This window comes from Rhinopithecus roxellana, chromosome 2 (assembly GCF_007565055.1).
Source record: "Rhinopithecus roxellana isolate Shanxi Qingling chromosome 2, ASM756505v1, whole genome shotgun sequence".
NCBI classification, from domain to species: domain Eukaryota; kingdom Metazoa; phylum Chordata; class Mammalia; order Primates; family Cercopithecidae; genus Rhinopithecus; species Rhinopithecus roxellana.
In genome coordinates, this window is record NC_044550.1 from 172,424,448 (window position 1) to 172,447,647 (window position 23,200).

Sequence of the window (23,200 nt, forward strand, 5' to 3'; positions counted from 1 at the left end):
ATTTGTTTGATTAATGGTGTTTCATAAGTACTGTAGGGTGTCTTCATTCTTTTTCATCCCTTTTTTCTTTTTTATCTTCTAACTGAATCATTTTAAAAGACCTGTCTTCAAGTTCACATATCATTTAATCTGTTTGATCTAGTCTGTTGAAGTTCTCTTTTTATTTAGCTAATTGAATTATTCAGTTCTAAGACTTTTTTGTTTCTTTTTAATGATACTCACTTCTCTGTTGAATTCCAGTCAGATCATGAATTGTTTTTCTAACTTTACTGAATTGTCCATTCGTACTCTTGTGTCTCACTAAGTTTCCTCAAGATTATTATTTTGAATTTCTCTTCAGGCAATTCATAAAGTTCCTTTTTTTGAGGTCAGTTACTAGAGAATTATTTTATTCTTTTGGTGTCATTATGTTTCCTTCCATTTTTATTTTTCTTGTGTCCTTGTATTAATGTCTGTACATCTGGTGGTGTGGTCACCTCTTTCAAACTTTACAGAGTGACTTTCACAGAATAAGACTCCCCTGAAGATTAGCCTGAGGGTGCTGATCAGGCAAGGTGCAGTGGCTCTGGTTCTATGTGGGCATAGTGGTGTGGTCTCTATACAGCTTCTTCCACTGGAATCAACATTAGTCATGACTGGGAGTGTCAGTGATCTAGACTGTAGGAACTTGTGGCAGTGACAGTAGCTACATAGGTTATTAGGGTAAGAGCTTTAAGGATCCTTTTGTTTTTGTTTTCTCACAGTGAGGCATATTAACTGATGATATCTCTCTTTGTATTGAGTCTGATACAGCTCATAGGAAGCTACACCAGTACCAGGATCCAGGACACAAGTGCTCTAAGCAGCTGCAGGGCCAGCTTCCTGGACTCAGGGTCTTCTGAAACTATTGTTGTACCTGGGACTTGAAGCATAGTTGAACTTTCCAAGGCATAAATGGGTATAATTGAGCCACTAAGATAGAGTATGTTGCTCTAAGGCACACTGAAGCAGCTCAGACCCAGGGAGGCTAGAATGCATCTGTGGATATAACTCTGGGGTCAGGACACATCACTGGCATGACTCCTGGGCATAAGAGTTTTCCAGAAGTTCAAGTTTCAGGGAGTAGAGCACAACTGCAATTCAGTACCCAAAACCAACAGGGCACAATAGCAGCTCAGGCTCCAGGGAATGATGTACCATGTAGTGGTGACTCTGGACTCTGGGATAATGGGATGCAGAAGTTGTCTGGGTTCTGTGAGACTAGCTGCAACAGCAGCAAAGAACCAGAAATAGCATGATCCCACTGTTGCTTGGACCCCAAGGAGCAGAAAGCAGTGCAGCAATGACTCAAATCCTGAAAGGCAGGTGCTTCAGTAGCTTGGGCTGCAGGGGACTAGTTTAGTTCCAGATAGACAAGGAGCATGGCTGTTTGGCCTGGAGGCCAGGGTAGCACAACTTACCCAAGTCTCTGATTTCCTGGGATATGAGACACTGCATCTGTTTGACCACACAATGTGCAGCTACACGGGTCAGCAGAGCCTCTGGATCCCTGGGTGTGGGGCATCATGTAAGCTTTAGTGTTAAAGAAGTGTAACTGCTTCAGGGTGCCAGAATATCAGAGCCCTGAAGGGGTGGGGGAACAAGGTGTTACAAGGCTGTGTCACCAGGGGCCTCGCTGTTCCAGTAGTTTGAGGCTCTGGATCCCTGTGAGCAGGGCACTGCTACAGCTCGACCCTACAGGGAGGGTGCACTAGTGACTGTGATGGGAAAATGAAGTAGCTCCAGGGTATAGGGTATAGCAGTAGCTCTCCTTGGAAATGATGTGTTTGGGTGGGTGTAGTGAGACAGTGACTGCATCTCAGGCGTGGATGGAGGGATGCAATGGGTACTCACCCTCAGGCAGGACACACTGTATCAGTGGCTTCTGTTGCGAGGTGGTACAGAGCAGCAACCACATGGGCCACAAGCATGTGAGGCACAGGCTCGGCCCCTTCTCTAGGGGTAGCTCAGCATGTTGACTCAAGACGGCTCTCTCAGGTGGACTCCAAGTCTCTGAGGACTGTAGGATTCTCCAGTAGCAAAGACTGCAGGTGTCCACAGCGGCAATGGGGGCTGCTAGGGTCCTCTTTTTTACATTCCCTCCACAGGGAGAAGTTCCCCCTGGTTCTGAGCTGACCTTAATTAGGGGAATGAAGTGGGAGAGGCATGGTGCGTCCTCCTCTTCTCCGTGCAGCCATCCTGGGTTTCTGTGGTCTACAGGATTTCTGCTGCCTTCTTGCTGTTCTCCGATGCTCTCTTTCAGTTATTTTGGTCAAAATGTAGTTTTTTGTTTGTTGTTTGTTTTTCTGGCAGTGAGGGAAGGGGAGAAGGGAGAGCACTACTAGGAGCTTCTAGTGGACCCTCTTGCTCACATCTTCAAACTTAATTTTTAACAGATGAGAGAAGGATGGCTCCTTTTCGGCTATTACTGTAAGCACAGGCTTGGTCTTCCTAATGGACAATCCAGCAATGTTTTCACAGAAATTGTAAGTTTCATGAGGACCAAAACTATTTCAGTCTTAGTCACAATGTATTCTCAGAGCCAGCACAATGCCTGAATCAAGATGGGTTCTTAAATAAATGTCTGATTAAAGAATAAATGAGTGGGTGGGTGAGTGAGTGGATAGAGAGAAATAGAATTAGTAAAAAAGATTAATGGAGAAGAAAGGGAGAGAGAAGAAAAAGAGAGGAGAGAGAAAGGGAAAGAAGGAGGGAGCGAGGAAAGGCAGAAGAAAATAAACCAGTTGGTTACTATCTTAATTTTGCTATAGGTTAGGAGAGAGATGTGTTGGTCTTAAACTCCCTGGTTCATTGCTAGACCTCAAAGAATCATCTATGTCATTATTGCTTAATTCTGGAATAAATGTTGCCATCATCTTTTTGTGGAATTATGAACTGTGTCTTTACTTACATGGCATAACTTTCAAATACATGACAGCCCATTGCTCATGTTGCCTTTTTCATGGAATTAGGAAAATGTAGCCTAAGTCTTAAACTTGCAACTGACATCCAATGAATGAGTAGGGCCTGCTTTGTGGATAGGGCTGTGATATGTGGCATTAGCTATCCAGCAGTTACAGTCCTTGGAACTTCTGTATTCTGTCACCCTAGAAAATGAACATCAGTTGTGCTGACAGCTTCTTTTCCCTATTCAGCCCTTTCTAATGAATCTATTCTAAACTGAGATATGTATTTAAATACTTTTTACATGCTATATCAAAACAGTTATATTAACTTGTGCCTACCAAATCCCACACAAATTATAGGGAACTTACACATTTGATACATTGAGCCAAAATGGAGCTTTTAGATGATATCAATCTTATAAGGTGCCAATAAATGACAATGATGCAGACCTTATTTTCTACTTTCTTGATAAGAAACAATACAATGCTTTGACATAGCATCCAAATTCATAAAATAAGCAGCCAAGAATAAATTTATTCCACAGGCTGAAGTGGAGAAAAGAAGGCTCATATGCTGTGAAAACAACAACAATGACGATGAAAAAAGCCTTATATCTTTAGGTCCCCAGATCCTAATGTGACAAGGATATTATTATCCACTGGAGTCATAAAGCCTTTTATAGAGATATTTTCCCCCTTAGCCCTGTTATTTTAAATTGTGCACAGATTTTAACACAGGCAATTTCCTTCTGCAAGGGCTTTTCACTAATAGAATTATACTGTCTAAGCTGAAAATGGCCTTTGGTTCTTAGTCCACTGGGCTCAAAAGATTATTTTCTTGTGGTGGAGAGCTCTCCACACTACCTGGGAGCCCACTATTATCTGCACTGAGCACCCCAATCCTCTACATCCTTCAGGAGACTACACAGCTGGACCCAGCATGAAAATGACAAGCATTAGAAAGCTCCAAGAGTTTATTTTCTTCTGCTTGGGCATCACAGCTTCTCGATTCCCGTCAATGCCATCACAACACATGCCTTTCAATAAGAAGTGATCCTAACAGGATTAAATGTAATTCAGAGTCAATAAGGAGAAGTTTGCCATCAGGCAGAATTATAATAGACAGTATGATCAGAAGGTAGAGAATTTGGAAGGTTTTCAGGGATGCATTCTATTGTTAAAAAAATTGAAACACAGAGGGGGAAAAAATGTTCATTCTCAGCCAAATTTTTCGCCAGTTCCCTTTTGCACACAAATCCATTCGCGGTCTGTATTAATCCATTATCCATGCTGCTATGAAGAAATACCAAAGACTGGGTCATTTATAAAGGAAAGAGGTTTAATTGACTCACAGTTAAACATGGCTTGGAGGCCTCAGGAAACTTGCAATCATAGTGGAAGGGGAAGCAAACACGTCCTTCTTCACGTGGCAGCAGGAGAGAGAAGTGCAAAGAAAAGGGGGAAAAACCCCCTTGTAAAACCATCAGATCTTGTGAAAAACTCACTCACTATCAAGGGAATAATATGGGGTACTGCCCCGATTATCTAAGCACCTCCTACAAGGTCCCTCTCCCAACACATGGGGATTACAATTAAAGATTAGATTTGGGTGGGTACATAGAGCCAGACCATATCTCAGTTTATTTAAGTAACAAGAACTGTGTATTGCAGTTATAGGGAGGTAAAAAGAGAGAAAGACATTTGCAGGAAAAGGAAGAACACAGTGTGATTTCTCCAGTCATCTTCATTGCTATACAAATGCTAAATAAACTGTTTTCACTTTTGCACGACATGGAACTCGAACCCACAAAAGGTACATGGAGCCCACTACAGAATTATACTTCACTCAGGACAGCTCTTAAATCATCACTCTATAGGCAGTAGCTTTGGGAGGTGGCCACTCTTCTGGAAGGCAACCTTCCATCTTCTGGGCATAATGGATCTGGAAAAGTAGCAACGAAACTGAGAAACTCTAGTCCAGGGAAGAATAAGCTCACACTGCAAGAAGAATAAGATACTTTCAAGGAGCCACCAGTGAATGCCCTTCACTGGAATCAATTGCTCTTGTATAGATGCAATGAGTAAGAAAGTAAGGTGTGCATGTAGCAAGAGCTGGTTGTCTGTAATTATTTCCATAATATTAGAGTCTTTACAATAAAATTAATGGGAAATAATAATAGCTACCACTCAATAGGCATTATAATGAGAACTTAGTGGACAACATTCTAAGTTAGTTTGTGTATATCATCTCATTTAAGTCTCACTGAAGTTTTATAAAGTATTTTTCCTTAATTTTCACTTTACAAATGGTTAAAATAAAAAGCAAAGATATGAGTAAGTCGCTTGATGTCACACATTCCATAAAATGTGGAGCTACAATCACACACTGGGTTATGTGACACTATTCTCATGTTTAACCATCACATCTGTTCAACTGGTGACTGGATGTGCAAAACTTTAACCGTGGGAATAATTTTAGTTTGGTCAATGTCATTGCTGGGAAGAGTAACAAGCTTATTAGAAGCCAGTATTCAAAAACAAAATGGCCTGGGTGAATGTAGAAACAAAGAAAATAATTTTTGACATGGACAATCATAATCTTAAAAAAAAAAGAAATTGTACCTCCACTACGCTGTGAAATGGCTAGCTGTGAGGTATGGAAAATTGGCTGAAGTTTTAGAGACATAGAACATCTTACGATGAAAGGTTGTGGTGTGGCTGTGTCAGGGAAGCCCATTGAAAATAACCAGCAGTCAAGCCCTGGTGCCAGGCCTGGTTCTGCTACAACCTTGTGGGAAAAGAATAGAAGGCAGCATATTAAGGTCTACAGTCAGAGTGTATGAGTCTCAATATTGGCTTCACCACTTCCCAGCTCCATCGTTAACACAAGTTACTGATCTCTGCTCTGCCTCAACTAACTCATCTATAAAATCGGGAAAATGATCATAGAATGTATGTTATAAAGTTTTTGTGAGGATTAAGTGAGTCAATTCACATCTTAAGTTTTCATTGCAAATAAGAACTTGACTACTTAATATCTATTCCATCAGTGACTTAATATGCGTTTATAAATTACTTAGTTATGCCAGATATTGTGATAAATACTGGAAATACAATGGGAATACGATTTCAAGTTGTTCACCATTTGAAAGGACAAAGTAGCTCACAACCACCAAAACATTGAAAACATTATGTGTGTATCATACTACACCTGTGAGAATGGTTATTATCAAAAAGACAAAACATACGTGCTGGCGAGGATATGAAGGGAAGGAAATCCTTGCACACCGTTGTTGGGAAGGTAAGTTAGTATAGCTATTCTGGAAAATGGCATGGGGATTTCTGAAAAATGACAAACATATGAAAAAAAGCTCATCATCACTGGTCATCAGAGAAATGCAAATCAAAACCACAGTGAGATACCATCTCATGCCAGTTGGAATGGCGATCATTAAAAAGTCAGGAAACAGCAGAGGCTAGAGACGATGTGGAGAAATAGGAACACTTTTACACTGTTGGTGAAAGTGTAAATTATTTCAGCCATTGTGGAAGACAGTGTGGTGATTCCTCAAGGATCTGGAACTAGAAATACCATTTGACCCAGCAATCTCATTACTGGGTATATACCCAATGAATTAAAAATCATTCTACTGTAAAGACACATGCACATGTATGTTTATTGCAGCACTGTTCACAATAGCAAAGACTTGGAATCAATCCAAATAAATGCCCATCAATGACAGACTGGATGAAGAAAATATGGCACATATACACCATGGAATACTTTGCAGCCATAAAAAGGAGTGAGTTCATGTCCTATGCAGGAACATGGATGATGCTAGAAACCATCATTCTAAGCAAACTAACACAAAAACAGAAAACCAAACACCACATGTTCTCACTCACAAGTGGGAGTTGAACAATGAGAACACATGGACACAGGGAGGGGAACATCACACACTTAGGCCTGTCAGTGGGTGGGGGGCTAGGGGACGGATAGCATTAGGAGAAATACCTAATGTAGATGATGGATTGATTGGTGCAGCAAACCACCATGGCATATGTATACCTATGTAACAAACCTGCACGTTCTGCACATGTACCCCAGAACTCAAAGTACAACAAAAAAATTAAAAATAGAACTGCTATATGATCCAGCAATCTCACTACTGGACATATATCCAAAGGAAATGAAATCAGAAGCTCAAAAGAAAACATGCACTCCCATGTTCCTTACAGCATTATTCACAATAGTCAAGACATGGAATCAACCTGTGTCTATAAACAGATGAACAGATAAAGAAAATGTGGGAGACATAGACACATACGTACATATGGATATATATATGTGGATAGACTACATATAAACTAATATATGTATATACATACAAATCCACACAATAGAATACTATTCAGCCTTTAAGAAGAACAAAATTCTGTCATTTGGAGCAACACGAATGAGCCTGGAAAGTACTATGTTAAGTGAAATATGTCAGGCACAGAAACACAAATACTGAGTTACCTCGCTTATATGTTAAATCTAGACAAGTGGGTCTCATAGAAGTAGAGAGTAAAATGGTGGTTACCAGGGACTAGGGGTGGGAGTACAAAGGGGTTGGGGAGATGTTGGTGAAAAAAAAATTATGTGTGACAGAGATATAAATTAGTAATTATAGACTAGAGGAAGCAGTTAATTTTTAAGTATCTCAAAACTTTAACAAGTACTTTAAAAATATGTTACTAAGAAAAGATAAATATTTGAGGTAAAGGATACCCCAGTGGCCTGAATTTGGTCATTGCACATTGTATATGGGTATCAAAACATCACATATACTAAAAAAATTACAATTATTACATATCAATTTAAAAATTATTACCATGGAAAAATATCTGTTGTCTTAATGTGCGCCTAGATGGAGTATTGTATATATTGGCCAAAGTCTATCAATTGAACCATTGTTCGTATCCGGAGCCATTGCTGACCTACCCATTTCCATTGTCCAAATATCCAATGAATTATCTTGACTGCTGAAGTTTGTCTTTATCTTTAAATGTATTTTTGCAATAATAAAAGGAAAAGAAGCTAAGTATGAAAAACATGGGAATAAATTATAAAGAAGAGAGAAAAATTAGCTATAACACCACAACCTAGAAAAAAATTTAGATATTCATAGTGGTTATTTCTTTCCATCTGTTCTCTTTTTGTGTGTGTGTGTATGTATATATATAGAGAGGGAGAGGTTGCAATATGTGCCCTATATCTATTACATGAATATATTATTAACTCTTTCATATACATTTTTAATTTTTCATTTTGAAATAATTTTGTGTTTACAGGAGAGTTTCAAGAGAGTACACAGACTTCTATATATTCTGCACCAAGCATTTCCTAATGGTAATTGTCGTATATTTATCAAAACTAATGAGTTAACACTGATAAAACAGTATTAATCAAACTGCAGGCTTTATTTGGATTTCCCAGTTTTTCCACTAATGTTCTTTCTTCTGTTCCAGGATCTAATCCAAAAACCCATCTTGCATTTCAGTTCCCATGTACTTTAGATACATTAATTACAATTATAAATTAACTTTCCATGTATGTACTTCCCACCTCACACAGGGCTCTTAACACATCAACTATACCATAAGAAGCTTTCAATCTGGTTCCTATACCCCATTTCCTTTACTATTCCTCAAAGTGTTACCTATAAATCACCACCATCCTGCTCAGAAACCTTCAACCTTACTCTGAGAGAAAACCGAAGGGTCTTTGGAGAACATTAGAGACTCTCCACTTCCAAGTCCCAGCCTGCCTGCTCTCTTCCCTGAGGTGAACTGGCCTGATCACTGCCCCCAACAGCCCACAGGCTTTATGCTTTCTACTTCCATATTTTTACCTATATTATTTGTATTATCACTCAGGTTATTTTTTAATTGTATTATTTTCCCTTGCCCGTGAAAGCCATCCCCACCCACCTCATGCTCCTCTGCTTATACACAGACATGCATCCCTTAATGACAGGGATATATTCTGAGAAATGCATTGTTAGGCAATGTCATCATCGTGCAAACATCGTAGAGTGCACTTACGCAGATCTAGGTGGTGTAGCCTACTACATACCTAAGCTATATGGGAGAGCCAATTGCTCCTAGACTACAAACCTGTATAGCATCTGACTGTACTGAACACTGCCGGCAATTGTAGCACAAGACCAGGTTTTGTGTAGCTAAACATATCTAAGCACTGAAAAGATGAGGGAAAAATACAGTATAAAAGGTTTCTTAAAAGGTTAAAAATGATAGGGCACTTACCATAAATAGAGCTTTCGAGACTGGAAGTTGTTCTGGGTGAGCCAGTGAGTGAGTAGTGAGTGAATGTGAAGGCCTAGGGCATTACTGTACACGAAGACTTTACAAACACTGTATACTCTGGTTATACTAAATTTATAAAAAGAAATTTTCTTTCTTTGATGATAAATTAATCTTAGCTTAAAATAACCTTTTTACTTTATAAACTTTTAATTTCCTTAATTTTTGACTCCTTGGTAACACCATAGCTTAAAACACAAACACATTTTACAGATGTGCAAAAATATTTTTATATCCTTTTTCTACAAGCTTTTTCCTATTTCTATTTATTTTATTTTACTTTTCATTTTTTTTTATTGAAAACTATGATATAAACACACTCCATTGTCCTAGGTCTACACAGGGTCAGGATCATCAATGTCAGTCTTCCACCTCCACACTGTCCCACTGGCAGGTTTTCAGGGGCCATAACAGGCATGGAGCTGTCTTCTCCTATGATAACAATGCCTTCTTCTGGAAGACTTCCTGAAGAATCCGCCTGAGGTTATTTTACAGTTAACATTTTTTCATTAGTAGAATGAGAACACTTTAAAAGAATGGTTACAAGTATAGCAAACACATAAAACAGTATCAACCTGTTATGATCATTATCAAATACTATGTATCACACACACTCATATATCCTAGACTTTTATGCAACTGGTACCACAGTAGGTTTGTTTACACCAGCATCACCACAAAAACATCTTAGCACAATGCGTTGTGCTAAGATTTCATGACGGCTATGATGTCACAAGGTGATAGGGATTTTTCAGCTCTCTTATAATTTTATGGGACCATCATCGTGTATGTGGTTTGTCACTGACCGAAACGTTGTTATGTGAAACATAGCTGTACAACTCTGATTCTCTGAAAATTCACCCAGCATTGTTTGCTATCATTTTAGTCTCTATCCTAGTTCCCCAACCAGTTCATGAACTTCTTTGGAGAACTGTCTTGCCTGCAGTATTGCATCTCTATAAAGTATTGCACAGTTTAGTTTAATCAATATGTACTGATTAAGCAGCTGGACACCTTCAACTCTAATGATATATATAATGTAATCTCTGGATGTCCAGTCCAGCACTTAAGGAGCTTGGAAGTTGTCACTCTCATCATTTAAGGAGCTCAGAACTTTTCACTCCCATCCTAACACAAGCAAAAAGCCAAACAGAAAATTAACATCTCTTTCTAGAGTCATCAGAGAATTAAGGTCATAGGAAAAACCACTGACACTAAAATTAGAGACACAGACGGGCAAAACATGAATCCCAATTTAACAGGACAGAAACTCATGAACAGATACTTCTGCGGGAAGATAGTCCCAGAACAGGAAAAGCCAAACTATAATTGATGAATTGCTGGGGGCTCAGTGTGGACAAGTTTGAGAGTTTAAAATAATAGCTCGACACTCACTGTGCCTTTACCATGCTTCAGAATATAAACATGTTATATCTATCAGCTTCACTAACTCTCACAACAGTCTTATAAGGAAGTTGATCTCCATTTTACAGATAGGGAAACTGAAGCATGGGAAACTTGAGTAAGTTACTTAATGTCACTTGGATAATAAACATCATAGCCCGGATGTGAATCCAGGTGAGTTGACTCAGGAGCCCGCACTCTTAATGATGACGTTACATTTGCCTGATACCAGATACAACCAACCACTCCGGCAAGGTCATCTAGGTCGGTCGTTGCTCAGGTATCACACTCAGACACTGGGAAAGCCTGGGATCACAGGCCTTGTCTACTACTCTCTTCAAGACACACTCAGCAGCTCACACAGTTGGGGGTTGTTCTTTCCTGTGGCCGGCTCTACCTTGGCACCTCAACCCCCACCTCCCCATCTTACCTACTGCCACAGTTAATAAGGTTTATTCTCCCTTCACATCACTATAACCCATGTTATGAAAGACCATCGTCAAATGTCTCTATGTCACACTTCTCCTAATTTCATTCTTTAGGGCTCAGCATGTTTTGTACTCTCTACCATGTCCCTCCTAGGACAAGAGCCTAAAATATTCTGATTAGTGATGAATATGTGTTCTCCGGGTGAGGCGTATTGCTAATAATTAAACAGTATTAATTCTACCAGCTTTGATTATACTCTGCTCTCTCAGTAATAAGGCTCAGTATTCCATTTTCATTCTGCCTAGCACTGAGTAATAGAATTGGTGTTTAAGAATTATCATATAAATCTACTTTTCGGTCAGCGAGTGTTAGAGGTTTTTTTCAATATATTACAAATGTATTCATTATTCCCTAGTTCATAAAAATAATTAAAAGCTACAGGCCAAACACAAATTCCCAGAACACGAAAACCTGACTGGCGTCCCACTGCCAAATACCAAGGTTGCCAGCTTCTGAGTTTATGGGTTTCTTAATGAGAACTTCTACCTTCTCTTTCGATAAAGGGCTTAGGTGGACAATTCCTCCTGGTGTTCCTAGTATAATTCCTGATATAACCAGGAGTTACAAAACTAAAACTCTACATATCTAAAATGAAACTGGGCTACTGTTATTTTATATATGTTTTTAGAAATTCAGAAATGACTTGCCCTAAAATAAAAACTGTCAAAAAAATTTCTTAAAAGTGATTCCTAGAATGTAAATAACATGTGTTCATACTCTTCTAAAAAAGAAAAGAGGGAAATAATAGAGAAGGAAATACAAATAGATCCAATTCATCATTGTGATATCTAGGTTTCTCCTTAGATAAAACAGACATAAAGCATGTGCTTTACAAGTCTCAGATGACCTTCAAGACATCTAGGTACAGTATCTATGGATTTTTAAGTACAATTAACAACTCTTGTTTTTCTATTTAAAGAGTTTTCGTTCTGTTTCCTTAACAGGCAAAAGCCAATCAATCTTGTTCTCGAATGCTAATACAAGTAATTAAAAATAACATTAATTGAAATACTGCAGGGGCTGTTAGGTTTTTAGATGGTGAGTTTTTTTTGTTTTTTTGTTTTTTTTTTTTCCTTCGTCTTAACCTTGTGGCTATACTAATTTACAGGACCAATTAAGGAAGCACCCTTTGTATGATCCATCTCTAGGATAAAGAGCTGGCCTTTAAAACCTAGCAAAGAACTGCAGAGGGCCACAGAGCTGTGAGTAAGCTTGGGTGCCAGCAGCTAGAATCTTTATTTCACCTGGTAGACCAAACATGACAGATCGTCTTATTTATAGTGTGAATATTAATTTTTTGGTTTTGGTCACGAAAATACAGTGCTCATTTGTATTGTTGTAAAACTTGTAAATATGCCCTGTAGGATAAGTAATATTCAAAGCAACATCCTAATTAAAAGGAAAACTCAGTTGTCTTGCAAGATAATATAAAAGGGCACCTAAATTGTAAATAAGATACATGGTAAAAATGAAAAAGACAGGCTGGATAGGAGAGGAATGAAATAAGATTTGGAAATGTGCTTCTTAAATGAACACAAATTGTGAGATAATGTCTCATTGAACAATAAAAATAACAAACCAGTGGCAAAGATGTAATAGAATTTCCTCTGTATACCATTTTAATCTTAATGTAATTTTCCCCAGTGCATCCATGTTTATTGAACTACTACAACCATTTCTTTCTCACTCTGTCCAAAGTTACTGGGAGTGTGTTTCTTTGCTGTAAATAATTCCCTGATTATGAACATGAGAACGATCCAGAAATTGACCACAGTTTATGAAAGAAAAAAAAAAAATGACAGAGCATCTTCTCAGGGCCAAAAGCCTTAGGAGAATGCCAAAAGCATGTGCCGTTTCTTCAGGGAAGCAGGGGTTGAATGCAAAAAACCATTTTCCCTTCCTCCTGCATAAGGCAACTCCACACCTCTATTTCTTTGTTCCTGTCTTCAGAAAATGCAGGGAAGACTTCCATGGTACCTCAAACTACAGTTTGCCACAATGTGAGAATAGGGCTGATGTCAAGGAAGTGTCAAGTTCAGTTAATCAGAACCCAAATGCCTTGAGAAAGATGCACAACAGTATGGCCTCAGTTTCTCAGTCTGCAAAATGGGGATGATCATAGTTAAACCTCTTAGCTTCAAGTCTAATAGGTAACTAGGTGCTTAGTAAACTCTACTGAAATATGGATGTGAAAGATCAAGCTCCAGATATGTGAAGGGTTTGCTGGAGGGGAGACATGGAGTCCAGAAGGAGCCCTGACTCTGCTCCTGACCCCTACCTTAGGAAGTTCAGCAAAATGTCCATCTCCAGTCAACCCCATACCAATCTCAGACATTTCAATTACCAGGGTAATAAATCCCCACCCCACCTTTGCTTACACTGAGGTTGGTCATTCACTTCATGTTATTTTTCATGAGGTTCTTAAGGTTCTAAACTTTAAAGAAATATTCCAAAGTGGAAATTATGCCCCGCTTATCACCTGGCTTTTAATTTGGCACCACTCTGCAGTAGGAATCTGTTTTTTACTGAACATCAACACTCAAATACTTTTTCTGCCATTGAAAGTCTAATTTATTCTATTATTTTATTACTTTTCAAAAGTTCATTAGGCAAAAGGGAGATGTACTTGTCCAAACACACAAAATATGTGCCGAATATATTAACAAATGGATTATCAATTCACTATTTTGTTGAAATGAATGCATAACTGTATAATGTGACTAACTTTTAACTTTGATTTTTTATGTAGAAAAATTATGGATCACATGACAGTGGATCTCCTAAGCAAAAATAGCTTATGGAACTGGAATGATTAAGTTTACAAACAGGTACTCTTATAATAAATGCTCACCTGTTACAGTTGCAAATCATGGGTATATTATCTTTATAAACTTTGCATTTTTTTTTCTAGAAAAATATCTAAGGATTTAAATTTACATTTCCAGGTCTATCTGATTTTGTAATATAAAAATCAAGGTTAGTGGTTTTCTCTTCTACTTTTTTTAAAAACCGAATTGATCCGAATACAAATAAAGGCCATTATTAAATACTTCATGAGGCATTACATATTCAGACTTTATAATCACAGATCCACTGATATTAGATGTTGATTACAGAAGTAAGTTGAGATTGCCTGAAAGATTATCACCAAAGCAGATCTCCTTTTCAAAAGCAGAGGCCTCTCCTGTATCTCTCAGCCATGTTGCCTACAGATGTGCTTCAAGGCCATTGTTTCGGATGATCTTGGCATATTCCTTGGCCGATGTGTAAGGAACTCGGGGTCTAGCTGGGTCTTCAAAATCAACGTGGAAGAGACCAAACCGGCTGCTGTATCCCTGGTTCCACTCAAAGTTATCCAGAAGAGACCACGCACAATATACTTGAAGATTGACTTTATCAAGTTGGATAGCTGAAATTTAAAAAAAAGAAAATCATCATTTCTGGGAAGGCCTTATGAGAACACAGACAAAATCACTCATGAACAGTCTGGATCTCTTTCTCTGTCTTTGCAGGAGATCACAGTGGGAGAAGACAAAACCTGTTCTCTATTCCTCTTTTCCAAAAAAAGAGGTAAGTATGTAAGGTAATGTGTGCTAATTAGCTTGATTTAGTCATTCTACAATGCTGTACATATACCAAAGCATCATGTTGTACATCTTAAATACATCCCATTTTTATTTGTCTATTTTAAAAATCCCCTTTTCCAGTTTTCTGCTTGAATCAAGCAGGGGCTTAATTAAATAAGTTGTTATATATTATTCTAATTATTTGGCTATTCATTCGTTTCAAATTTGCTTTATTCATTCATTTACTCAATGAACAGTTTTTCAGTACCTACCACTTTTCAGGCACAAGGACATACACACAAGGTCCTCTCTGGTACCTAGAAGGGTACCCAATAAAGACACTTTTCCGTTTCTAAGTACAGCCTCCAGATATTCCAGAGAGTCCACTAGAAAATTGGAAGAGATAACAGTAGCATGCCTGAGGAAGCCTCAGAGGTTACCTGCTGTCCCAATGGTCAAACTGAGACATGTCTTATAATTCTGAAGAGAGAGAGCGTCCAAAATGAAAAGAGTCAAGGGTCAGTACGCAGCTTTAGCCATGACTATATCCTAGACTGAGGGAGTACAGAAATGCTATGGCATCCTTTCTTAGTCTGATAGGGTGGCCATAACAGCACACCATATACTGGGTGACTTCTAAAGAGAAAAAATGTATTTCTCACAGTTCTGAAGGCTGGGAAATCCAAGATCAAGGTGGCAACAGATTTGGTGTCTTGTGTGGGACTGTATCCTCTTCATAGATGAGTGTCTTCTTGCTGTGTCCTCATATGGCAGAAGGGGCCAGGGAACTCTCTCGTATCTCTTCTTATAAGGACACTTATCCCATTTATGAGGGCTCCATCCACATGACTTAATCACCACCCAGAGGCCCCACCTTTGGGATACTGGGAGCTAAGATGTCAATATGAATTTGTTGGGGGGTTGCAGGGGACAAAACTTTCCATCTACAGCACATCCCCTTTGCCCCACACCTAAACTCAAAATGGTGCTTAAGCCCTTTAAGAACCAAAGCAATGGAGCATCTCTCCACTAAGTGTATACATACATAAATACTTGATGTAATTTTATTTGTGGATGCCCAGAAGCCCATCCACAGACTCCATGTTAAGACATCAAAATGTAGATTCAATGCATATAACTCTTCTCCACATAGTTTCACACTGATTTCCATCACTTTATTCAGGGAATTTAGCTTACATTTTCTTTTTATTTATTTATTACTTATTTATTTATTTATTTATTTTTATTTTTATTTTTATTTTTGAGACAGAGTCTCGCTCTGTCGCCCAGGCTGGAGTGCAGTGGCCGGATCTCAGCTCACTGCAAGCTCCGCCTCCCGGATTCCCGCCATTCTCCTGCCTCAGCCTCCCGAGTAGCTGGGACTACAGGCGCCCGCCACCGCGCCCGGCTAGTTTGGCAAAACTCTGAGGTCTTGTGAGTCCTTGCATTGCGCATTTTCTTTTTTAAAACCAGAATAAATAAACCCAACCTATGGGATAAGCTTCCTAAAACACCAAATATCCATTTTTCAGTAGAGAAATTAAATGAAAAGGCCAGTTGCCTTATAAGGTGGATATATTTCTAAATAAGCTGGGTGAGAATAAACATTCATATACTGAATCATATTTTAATTGTTTCAGAGATTGCTTTCAACCAAAATGACCCCTCTAGTTAAATATTCAGCAGGGCAATACCTAACCTTTAATTTTTTCATTGGTGTCCATTTTGTCTTTCAAGTCTCTTAAAAGCACTATATCTATATTCCACTACACATATGTTGGTCTCCAAACATTCTTGGAATTTTTTTCTATGGATATTCTGTAGACAAAAGACCCCCAAGAGTTTGACATATAACCCCCTCAAGATTTGTGCATGGAGGTGTAAGATCTGCTTTGCTTAGAGAGTTTTTTATAAATAGCCTTGAGGCAGGAATTAAGCCAAGCTCGATTGACTCCTTTAAATTTATTTTTAATTTTCAATTTTTGTGAGTGCATAGTAGGTGTATATATTCATGGGGTACCTGAGATATTTTGATATAGCCATGCAATGTGTAAGAACCACATCATGGCAAATGGCACAGGGCACAACGTCAACCATAAGACTGTCCTCACTGTGATACCAACCACGACCACATGGTAACTGATGTGATTTACCATGATGTTATTATTATACATTGCATGTCTATATCAAAGTGTCTCATGTATCCATCTCCTTAAGCATTATCCTTCATGTTACAAACAATCCAATTATACTTTTAATTATTTTTAAATGTACAATTTTATTATTATTGACTGTAGTCACCCTGTTGTGCTATCAACAACTAGACTTTATTCTTTCTATTTTTTATACCCATTAACCATTCCCACTTTGCCCCCTCCTACAAACCCTCCACTACCCTTCCCAGTCTCTGGTAACTATCATTCTACTCTCTGTCTGCATGAGTTCAATAGTTTTAAATTTTAGCTCCCACAAATAAGTGAGAACATGTGAAGTTTGTCTTTCAGTGCCTGGCTTATTTCACTTAACATAATGTCCTCCAGTTCCATCCGTGTTGTTGCAAATAACAGTATCTCACTCCTTTTATGGCCAAATAGTACTCCATTGTGTATATGTATCACATTTTCTTTATCCATTCATTGATTGTTGAACACATAGGTTGCTTCCAAATCTTGGCTATTGTGAATAGTGCTGTAACAAACATGGGCGTACACTGATTTCCTTTCTTTGGGGTACATACCCAGCAGTGGGATGGCTGGATGGTGGCTCTATTCTTAGTTTTTTGAGGAACCTCTACACTGTACTCCATACTGGTTGTACGAATTTACATATTAGCTCTTCTTAAATAAATATTGTTGAGAAATAAGAAATATAGCAATAAGTACATTAAGCTGTGCAGGAATAAAAGCATTACTAGATATCCCTTTTTCTCCTACCTGTCCACATTTGCTATGTGTGTCTCCTCCTCCCTCTGCCAGTTATAATCTGGAAAATATCAATGTTTTATATAATTTATTTTGTAAGAACCCAGGTTTAGTACTGGATGGCATATCTCTAAGAATCAAAATGATCTGGCCAGGTGCGGTGATTTATGCCTTTAATCCCAGCACTTTGGGAGGCTGAGGTGGCTGGATCACCTGAGGTCAGGAATTTGAGACCAGCCTGGCCAACATGGTGAAACCCTGTCTCTACCAAAATTACAAAAATTAGCTGGGCGTGGTAGCGGGCACCTGTGGTCCCAGCTACTTGAGGGGCTGAGGCAGGAAAATCACTTTTACCTGGGAGGCAGAGGTTGCAGTGAGCCAACATCATGCCACTGCACTCCAGCCTGGGCAACAGAGTGGAACTCAAAAAAAAAAAAAATTATATATATATATCAAAGCCAAATACCAGGCCAGAAAACAATAGTCTCTTTTGCCTTGTAATTCAATCTGGGGACATGTGAGAATCTGCATATTTTCTTTCTCATTTGCAGAACTACTGCCCAACAAGAAATCCTGCCAGGTATAAAGCCAGACAGTTTCTGAAAACACACATGGTCCCACTGAACACACACAAAAGGATTGATTCATGTGCTAAACCATGGGACAAAAATGATGCCTTGTCTGCTTGGAAGGGAACAAAAAGGAAATCTTGACAATTTCATTTTTAACTGCCAGGAGTTCCACAGCAGGCACTAAACTGCCCTGCCCGAGTGACACTGGTGAATGTCTGTGTATTTTCATTGCAAGAACATTCAAGTAGAGAATTACTACCTAGTTAGGACCGAGGAACTAGTCTGCTGGAATCTTCCTCACTGTGCTACCACTGGGAAAAAATTATAAAATCACATTGGAACCTGCACGCCTCTCCTCTTCCAATCTCCTCAAGAACCGAAAGAGACCATCATTACATTTCTTGCCACTATGATTTACGAGGTCCTAAATCTTGCCAAGAAAAAAAAAAATCACTTCTATGAGTTCACTTTCTGTTTCCAGAGTTGGAGTCAAAATAAACACAGGAGCTTTGGGTGAGTATGGAGTACACTAGGATAAAAACGACATATATCACAAAGTCAGGGTGTGGGTTTAGACTACAAGACCAGTGGAAAACATCTCACAGTAAGCAGGTTGGAAATAAAAATGTAAGAGAAGTATCTAAGCCTTGCTAATATGTTATAGCTTCTCTCAGGCTGTTCTAATTATAAATACCCTATGCAGGCTAGGTGCGGTTGCTCATGCCTGTAATCCTAGCACTTTGGGAGGCCAAAATGGGCAGATCACCTGAGGTCAGGAGATCGAGACCAGCCTGGCCAACATGGTGAAACCTCGTCTCTACTAAAAACACAAAAATTAGCTGGGCATGGTGTCATGTGCCTGTAGTCCCATCTACATGGGAGGCTAAGGCAGGAGACTTGCTCGAACCCAGGAGGCAGTGTGGGTGACTGAGTGAGACTGTCAAAAAAAAAACAAAAAAAACCCTATGCTACTGTTGTACTCTACACATGTGCACACGCGTGCACACACACACACACACACACACACACACACATAAGCACACTTCCCAGTTAGCCAGACTGAAAAGGTTGAGGGCATAACATCAACCATAAGACTGTCCTCACTGTGATACCAACCACAAGATCAATGGTTTGCCAAAACCTCCCTCAGTTTTGGTAATTTGCTAAAAAGACCCACGAAATTCACAAAAACCTGTTATATTCACAGTTCTGATTTGTTACAGTAAGAGAGAGAGACTGGCTAAAGAAAGAAATGCATAGCACAGGATCTGAGGGGTTCCAAACATGAAGTTTCCATATCCTCTCCCCTGGGAGTTAGATGCATTGTCTTCCTGGTATTAGCATGCATGATACACATAGAGAATTGCCAACCAGAAAAGCACACCTGAGCTTCAGTGTCCAGAGTTTTTATGGGGGGCTGTATTGGTCAGGGTTCTCTTAGAGGGACAGAACTAATAGGATATATATGTATATAAACTATGCTTTATATATAAAGTATTAACTTACACAATCACAAGGTCTCACAATAGCCTGTCTGCAAGCTAAGGAGCAAAGAGTGGCTGTCTGAGTCCCAAAACTGAAGAACTTGGAGTCCAATGTTTGAGCGCAGGAAGCATCCAACATGGGAGAAAGACATAGGCTGGGAGGCCAGGCCTGTCTTGTCTCTTCACGTTTTTCTGCTTGTTTTACATTTGCTGGCAGCTGATTAGATGGTGCCCACCCAATTAAGGGTGGGTCTGCCTTCCCCAGCCCACTGACTCAAAAGTTAATCTCCTTTGGCAACACCCTCACAGACACACCCCGGATCAATATTGCATTTTTCAATTCAATCAAGTTGACACTCAGTATTAACCATCACAAGGGCTTTATTACAAAGGAGGATTAATCAATTGATGACCCAAGTGGATTAACTCAGTTTCCTGGTTACCTGATGCCAGGAACCTAAAGCCCCCATGTTAAATGTGATTGGTCTTCCTGATGTGATGAGCTCCCAACCTAAACAAAGAGATATTTATCAATTATGACATAGATGGCCTCTTAGAAGCTGAGTGCAAAAACCAAACCACTCTTTGGGCAAAATTTAATTCTTCACTACGTGTGTGTACACTCACATACATAGAGACGTTATTTTAGAAACTCATTATTTTATGATAAGAGACAGAATCTTTTTAAATTACTGGTTTATGAAACATCCTAATTATGCTTGTGTTTGTCACATTACAAAACTCTAGAAATTGGAAGCCCAACATCAGTGGAATTTATTTTTCTGCAATTTATAAACAGAGGTAGTCTTTGTTTTCAGGATGGTCTAGGGCTTATATAAGATACCCGTGGATGTGACAAAACTATCAAGCTATCAAAAAAAAAAAAAAAAAAAAAAAAACACTCATCCATAGACCCAAGCTACCATGTCAAGAATCAATGGAAAAATTCAGGGCAGTGTAAAAAGCAGCCGCCTCACAAAGGAAAAAAAAAAAAGAGAGAGAGAGAGAGGAATAAAGTGCCAGGAATGAGCAGGGAGAAAAAAATATATAGGACTCTAGATTTTTGTGTTCAGCTAATGGCGAGATATAATATTCAAGGAAACCTTCCTAAGGAAAATAAATAAAGAATGCTGAATAGAGTTTTTAAAAATAAGTCTTCTTCAAAACAATGGAAAGGTGAAAAGTTAGTAGAGAATTAACAAAAGAAAGCGGAATTTGAGGTTGGTAGATACAGGAGCTACTTTTGCCTGATGGAATTTTCCAATCTTAGAAAATCTAAATCTTTTTCTATTTCCTGGGATAAAGCTAGATGTCAAAACTCAGAGTTATAGCAGGTGAGAAGTCTAGTATGAGACCCCACCCAGAGAAGACTACAAACTCAAAAGACAAAACATTCAGTGTAATGGTGAGAGAGTGCCAGACACAAACTAGTCGTTGGAAAGTCTTGAGTTTAACCCCTGGTGGTTCAACAAGTGTAAAGTCTGGGTCTTGGTTTGAGGTGATGGCATACTGATAGATTCCCCAAGTACCTGGCAGATGGACATTCAAATTATTTTTGAAAAGAGTGACCTGTATATTCTAAAACTCCAATTGTTATTATAATATTTTAAGTATAATCATCAGCACATAATCAAATATAATGAGAAAGACATGGAAAATTATGACATAAAGAAAAAGAAATAACCACAGTCAACAGACAACAGAAACAAACCCACAAAGCACTCAGTTGTTAGAACTGTCATGCAGCCTGTACAATAACCACACTTACCATGCTTAAGGAAAAGAGACAAACTTGAAATATCTTCAAGGTTAGGAACCCAGAAAAGCTGAGGTGACATGTTTGGAAAGGGAACTCTACAGGCTTACATTTTAATCCCAGCTGCACCAGCTGCTAGCTGGAAGGAGCCTCTCATTTCTCATGAATACAATGGAGACACTATTATCTACTCCTAGTGATGTTAAAAAGAGTAAATGAAATAATAAGGAAAGCAGAACCCAAGGTAAAATAAACACCAGCAAGGCACCTGGACAGAGGAAAGTCCATGTGAAGACACAGCGAGAAGTTATCCTCTGCTGACAAATGCCGTATCTCCTTCCAGAAATCTATGGCGATAACTGAGAAACTAAGAAGATGCTTTGGCTCAGCAGGGCCAAATGCCTTTTTAGCTCACTGCTTAGTTGAAATCCAGCTTCATCCCCAGTGGATCAGGAAAAGTTCTCTCAATTCACCATATGTGTGGGTTAATGGTGGCCCCTGCAAAGAATAAGTGTGTCTACCCAGAACTTGTGAATGTGGCCTTATTTGGTAAAAGGGTCTTTGAGAATGTAATCCAATTAAGGATCTCAAGATGAGATCATCCTGGAAGACAGTGTGCCCTAAATCCAACGACAAGTGTTCTTAGATGATAAGAGAAAGGGCAAAGACATGTAGGAAAGAAGACAATGTGGAGACAGAGGCAGAGATTGGAGTGAAATATCTGCAAGCCAAGGAACACCAAGGGTTGCCAGAAGCCACCAGAAGCCAGTATAGAAGCATGGAATAAATTATCCCTTAGAGCCTCCAGAAGGGACCAGTCCTGCTGACACCGTAATTTTAGACTTCTGGCCTCCACAACTGTGAGAGAATAAATTTCTGTTGTTTTAAGCCACCATATTTGTGGTAATTTCTTACAGCAGCCACGGGAAGCTAATGCACCATGCTCTTTTAGAGTGGTTGCCAACTGGGCTCTGAGTCCCAAACCACCCACCTGATCTTCCTAGGGGCTTATGAGAACCTTTCTCAAGGCCTGTCAAAGCTGGAGAAAGAAAGCCTTCCAGGGACCCAGCTTGAAGCCAATTTTCTGGCAATTGCACCCACACTCACTTTGAAAGTGTGTTTCTTTGAGTTTGGTTGAAATGCACAAAAGCATTACAATTGGAGGGCATCTCTAGCTGGATAACAGTTTTTGTAAGAAAACTGGCATGTTGGCTGTTTTCCCTTTCACTGGAAAAATAAAATAAAACAACGTCAGGAAGATCTAAACATAGAAAATGCATCATACACCCCCCGCTCCAACTCCAGCTGAATATCAGTGGCTGGACAACATCTGTGAAAATGCCCAAATAATCCCAGTGCAGGAAACCCACCTGCAGATGGGAACTCTTAATAGCAAAGACAATGACTTTCTGAAAAGAGAATCTTTGAAAACCAAAAGCTAATTTTTAAATATTTTATAGGAAAATGCCAATTAACCAGAAAAAAACTGCACAGATTTCTTAATTATCAGTATTATTCCTACTACTTACATTAGACTTTGGAGGGAAAAGGCTGCAAATAGCAAGTAGTTGAAAGGAATTATATTTTTAAAAATCTAAATATTAAAGCTGATCTGAGGCTAGGTTCATGTTCTGGGTCATCTTCTATAACTTCTCTATCAATATTATTTTTACAGTATCTTATCCTCCAGTACAGAAGGTTTTTTTAAGGGAACG

At 39.0% G+C, this 23,200-nt stretch overlaps 1 protein-coding gene across 2 annotated transcripts in view; it reads right to left on the reverse strand.

The window, feature by feature from the left end:
* Positions 1-13,733: 13,733 nt before the first annotated feature.
* Positions 13,734-23,200, reverse strand: part of LOC104673241 (cytosolic beta-glucosidase) — a 123,867-nt gene continuing 114,400 nt past the window's right edge. For both annotated transcript variants that reach the window (XM_010377216.2, XM_010377215.2), the window contains one exon: positions 13,734-14,595. In XM_010377216.2, coding sequence (XP_010375518.1) covers positions 14,393-14,595 — 203 coding nt within the window. In that variant the 3' untranslated portion in view covers positions 13,734-14,392. The remainder of the gene's footprint in view (positions 14,596-23,200) is intronic.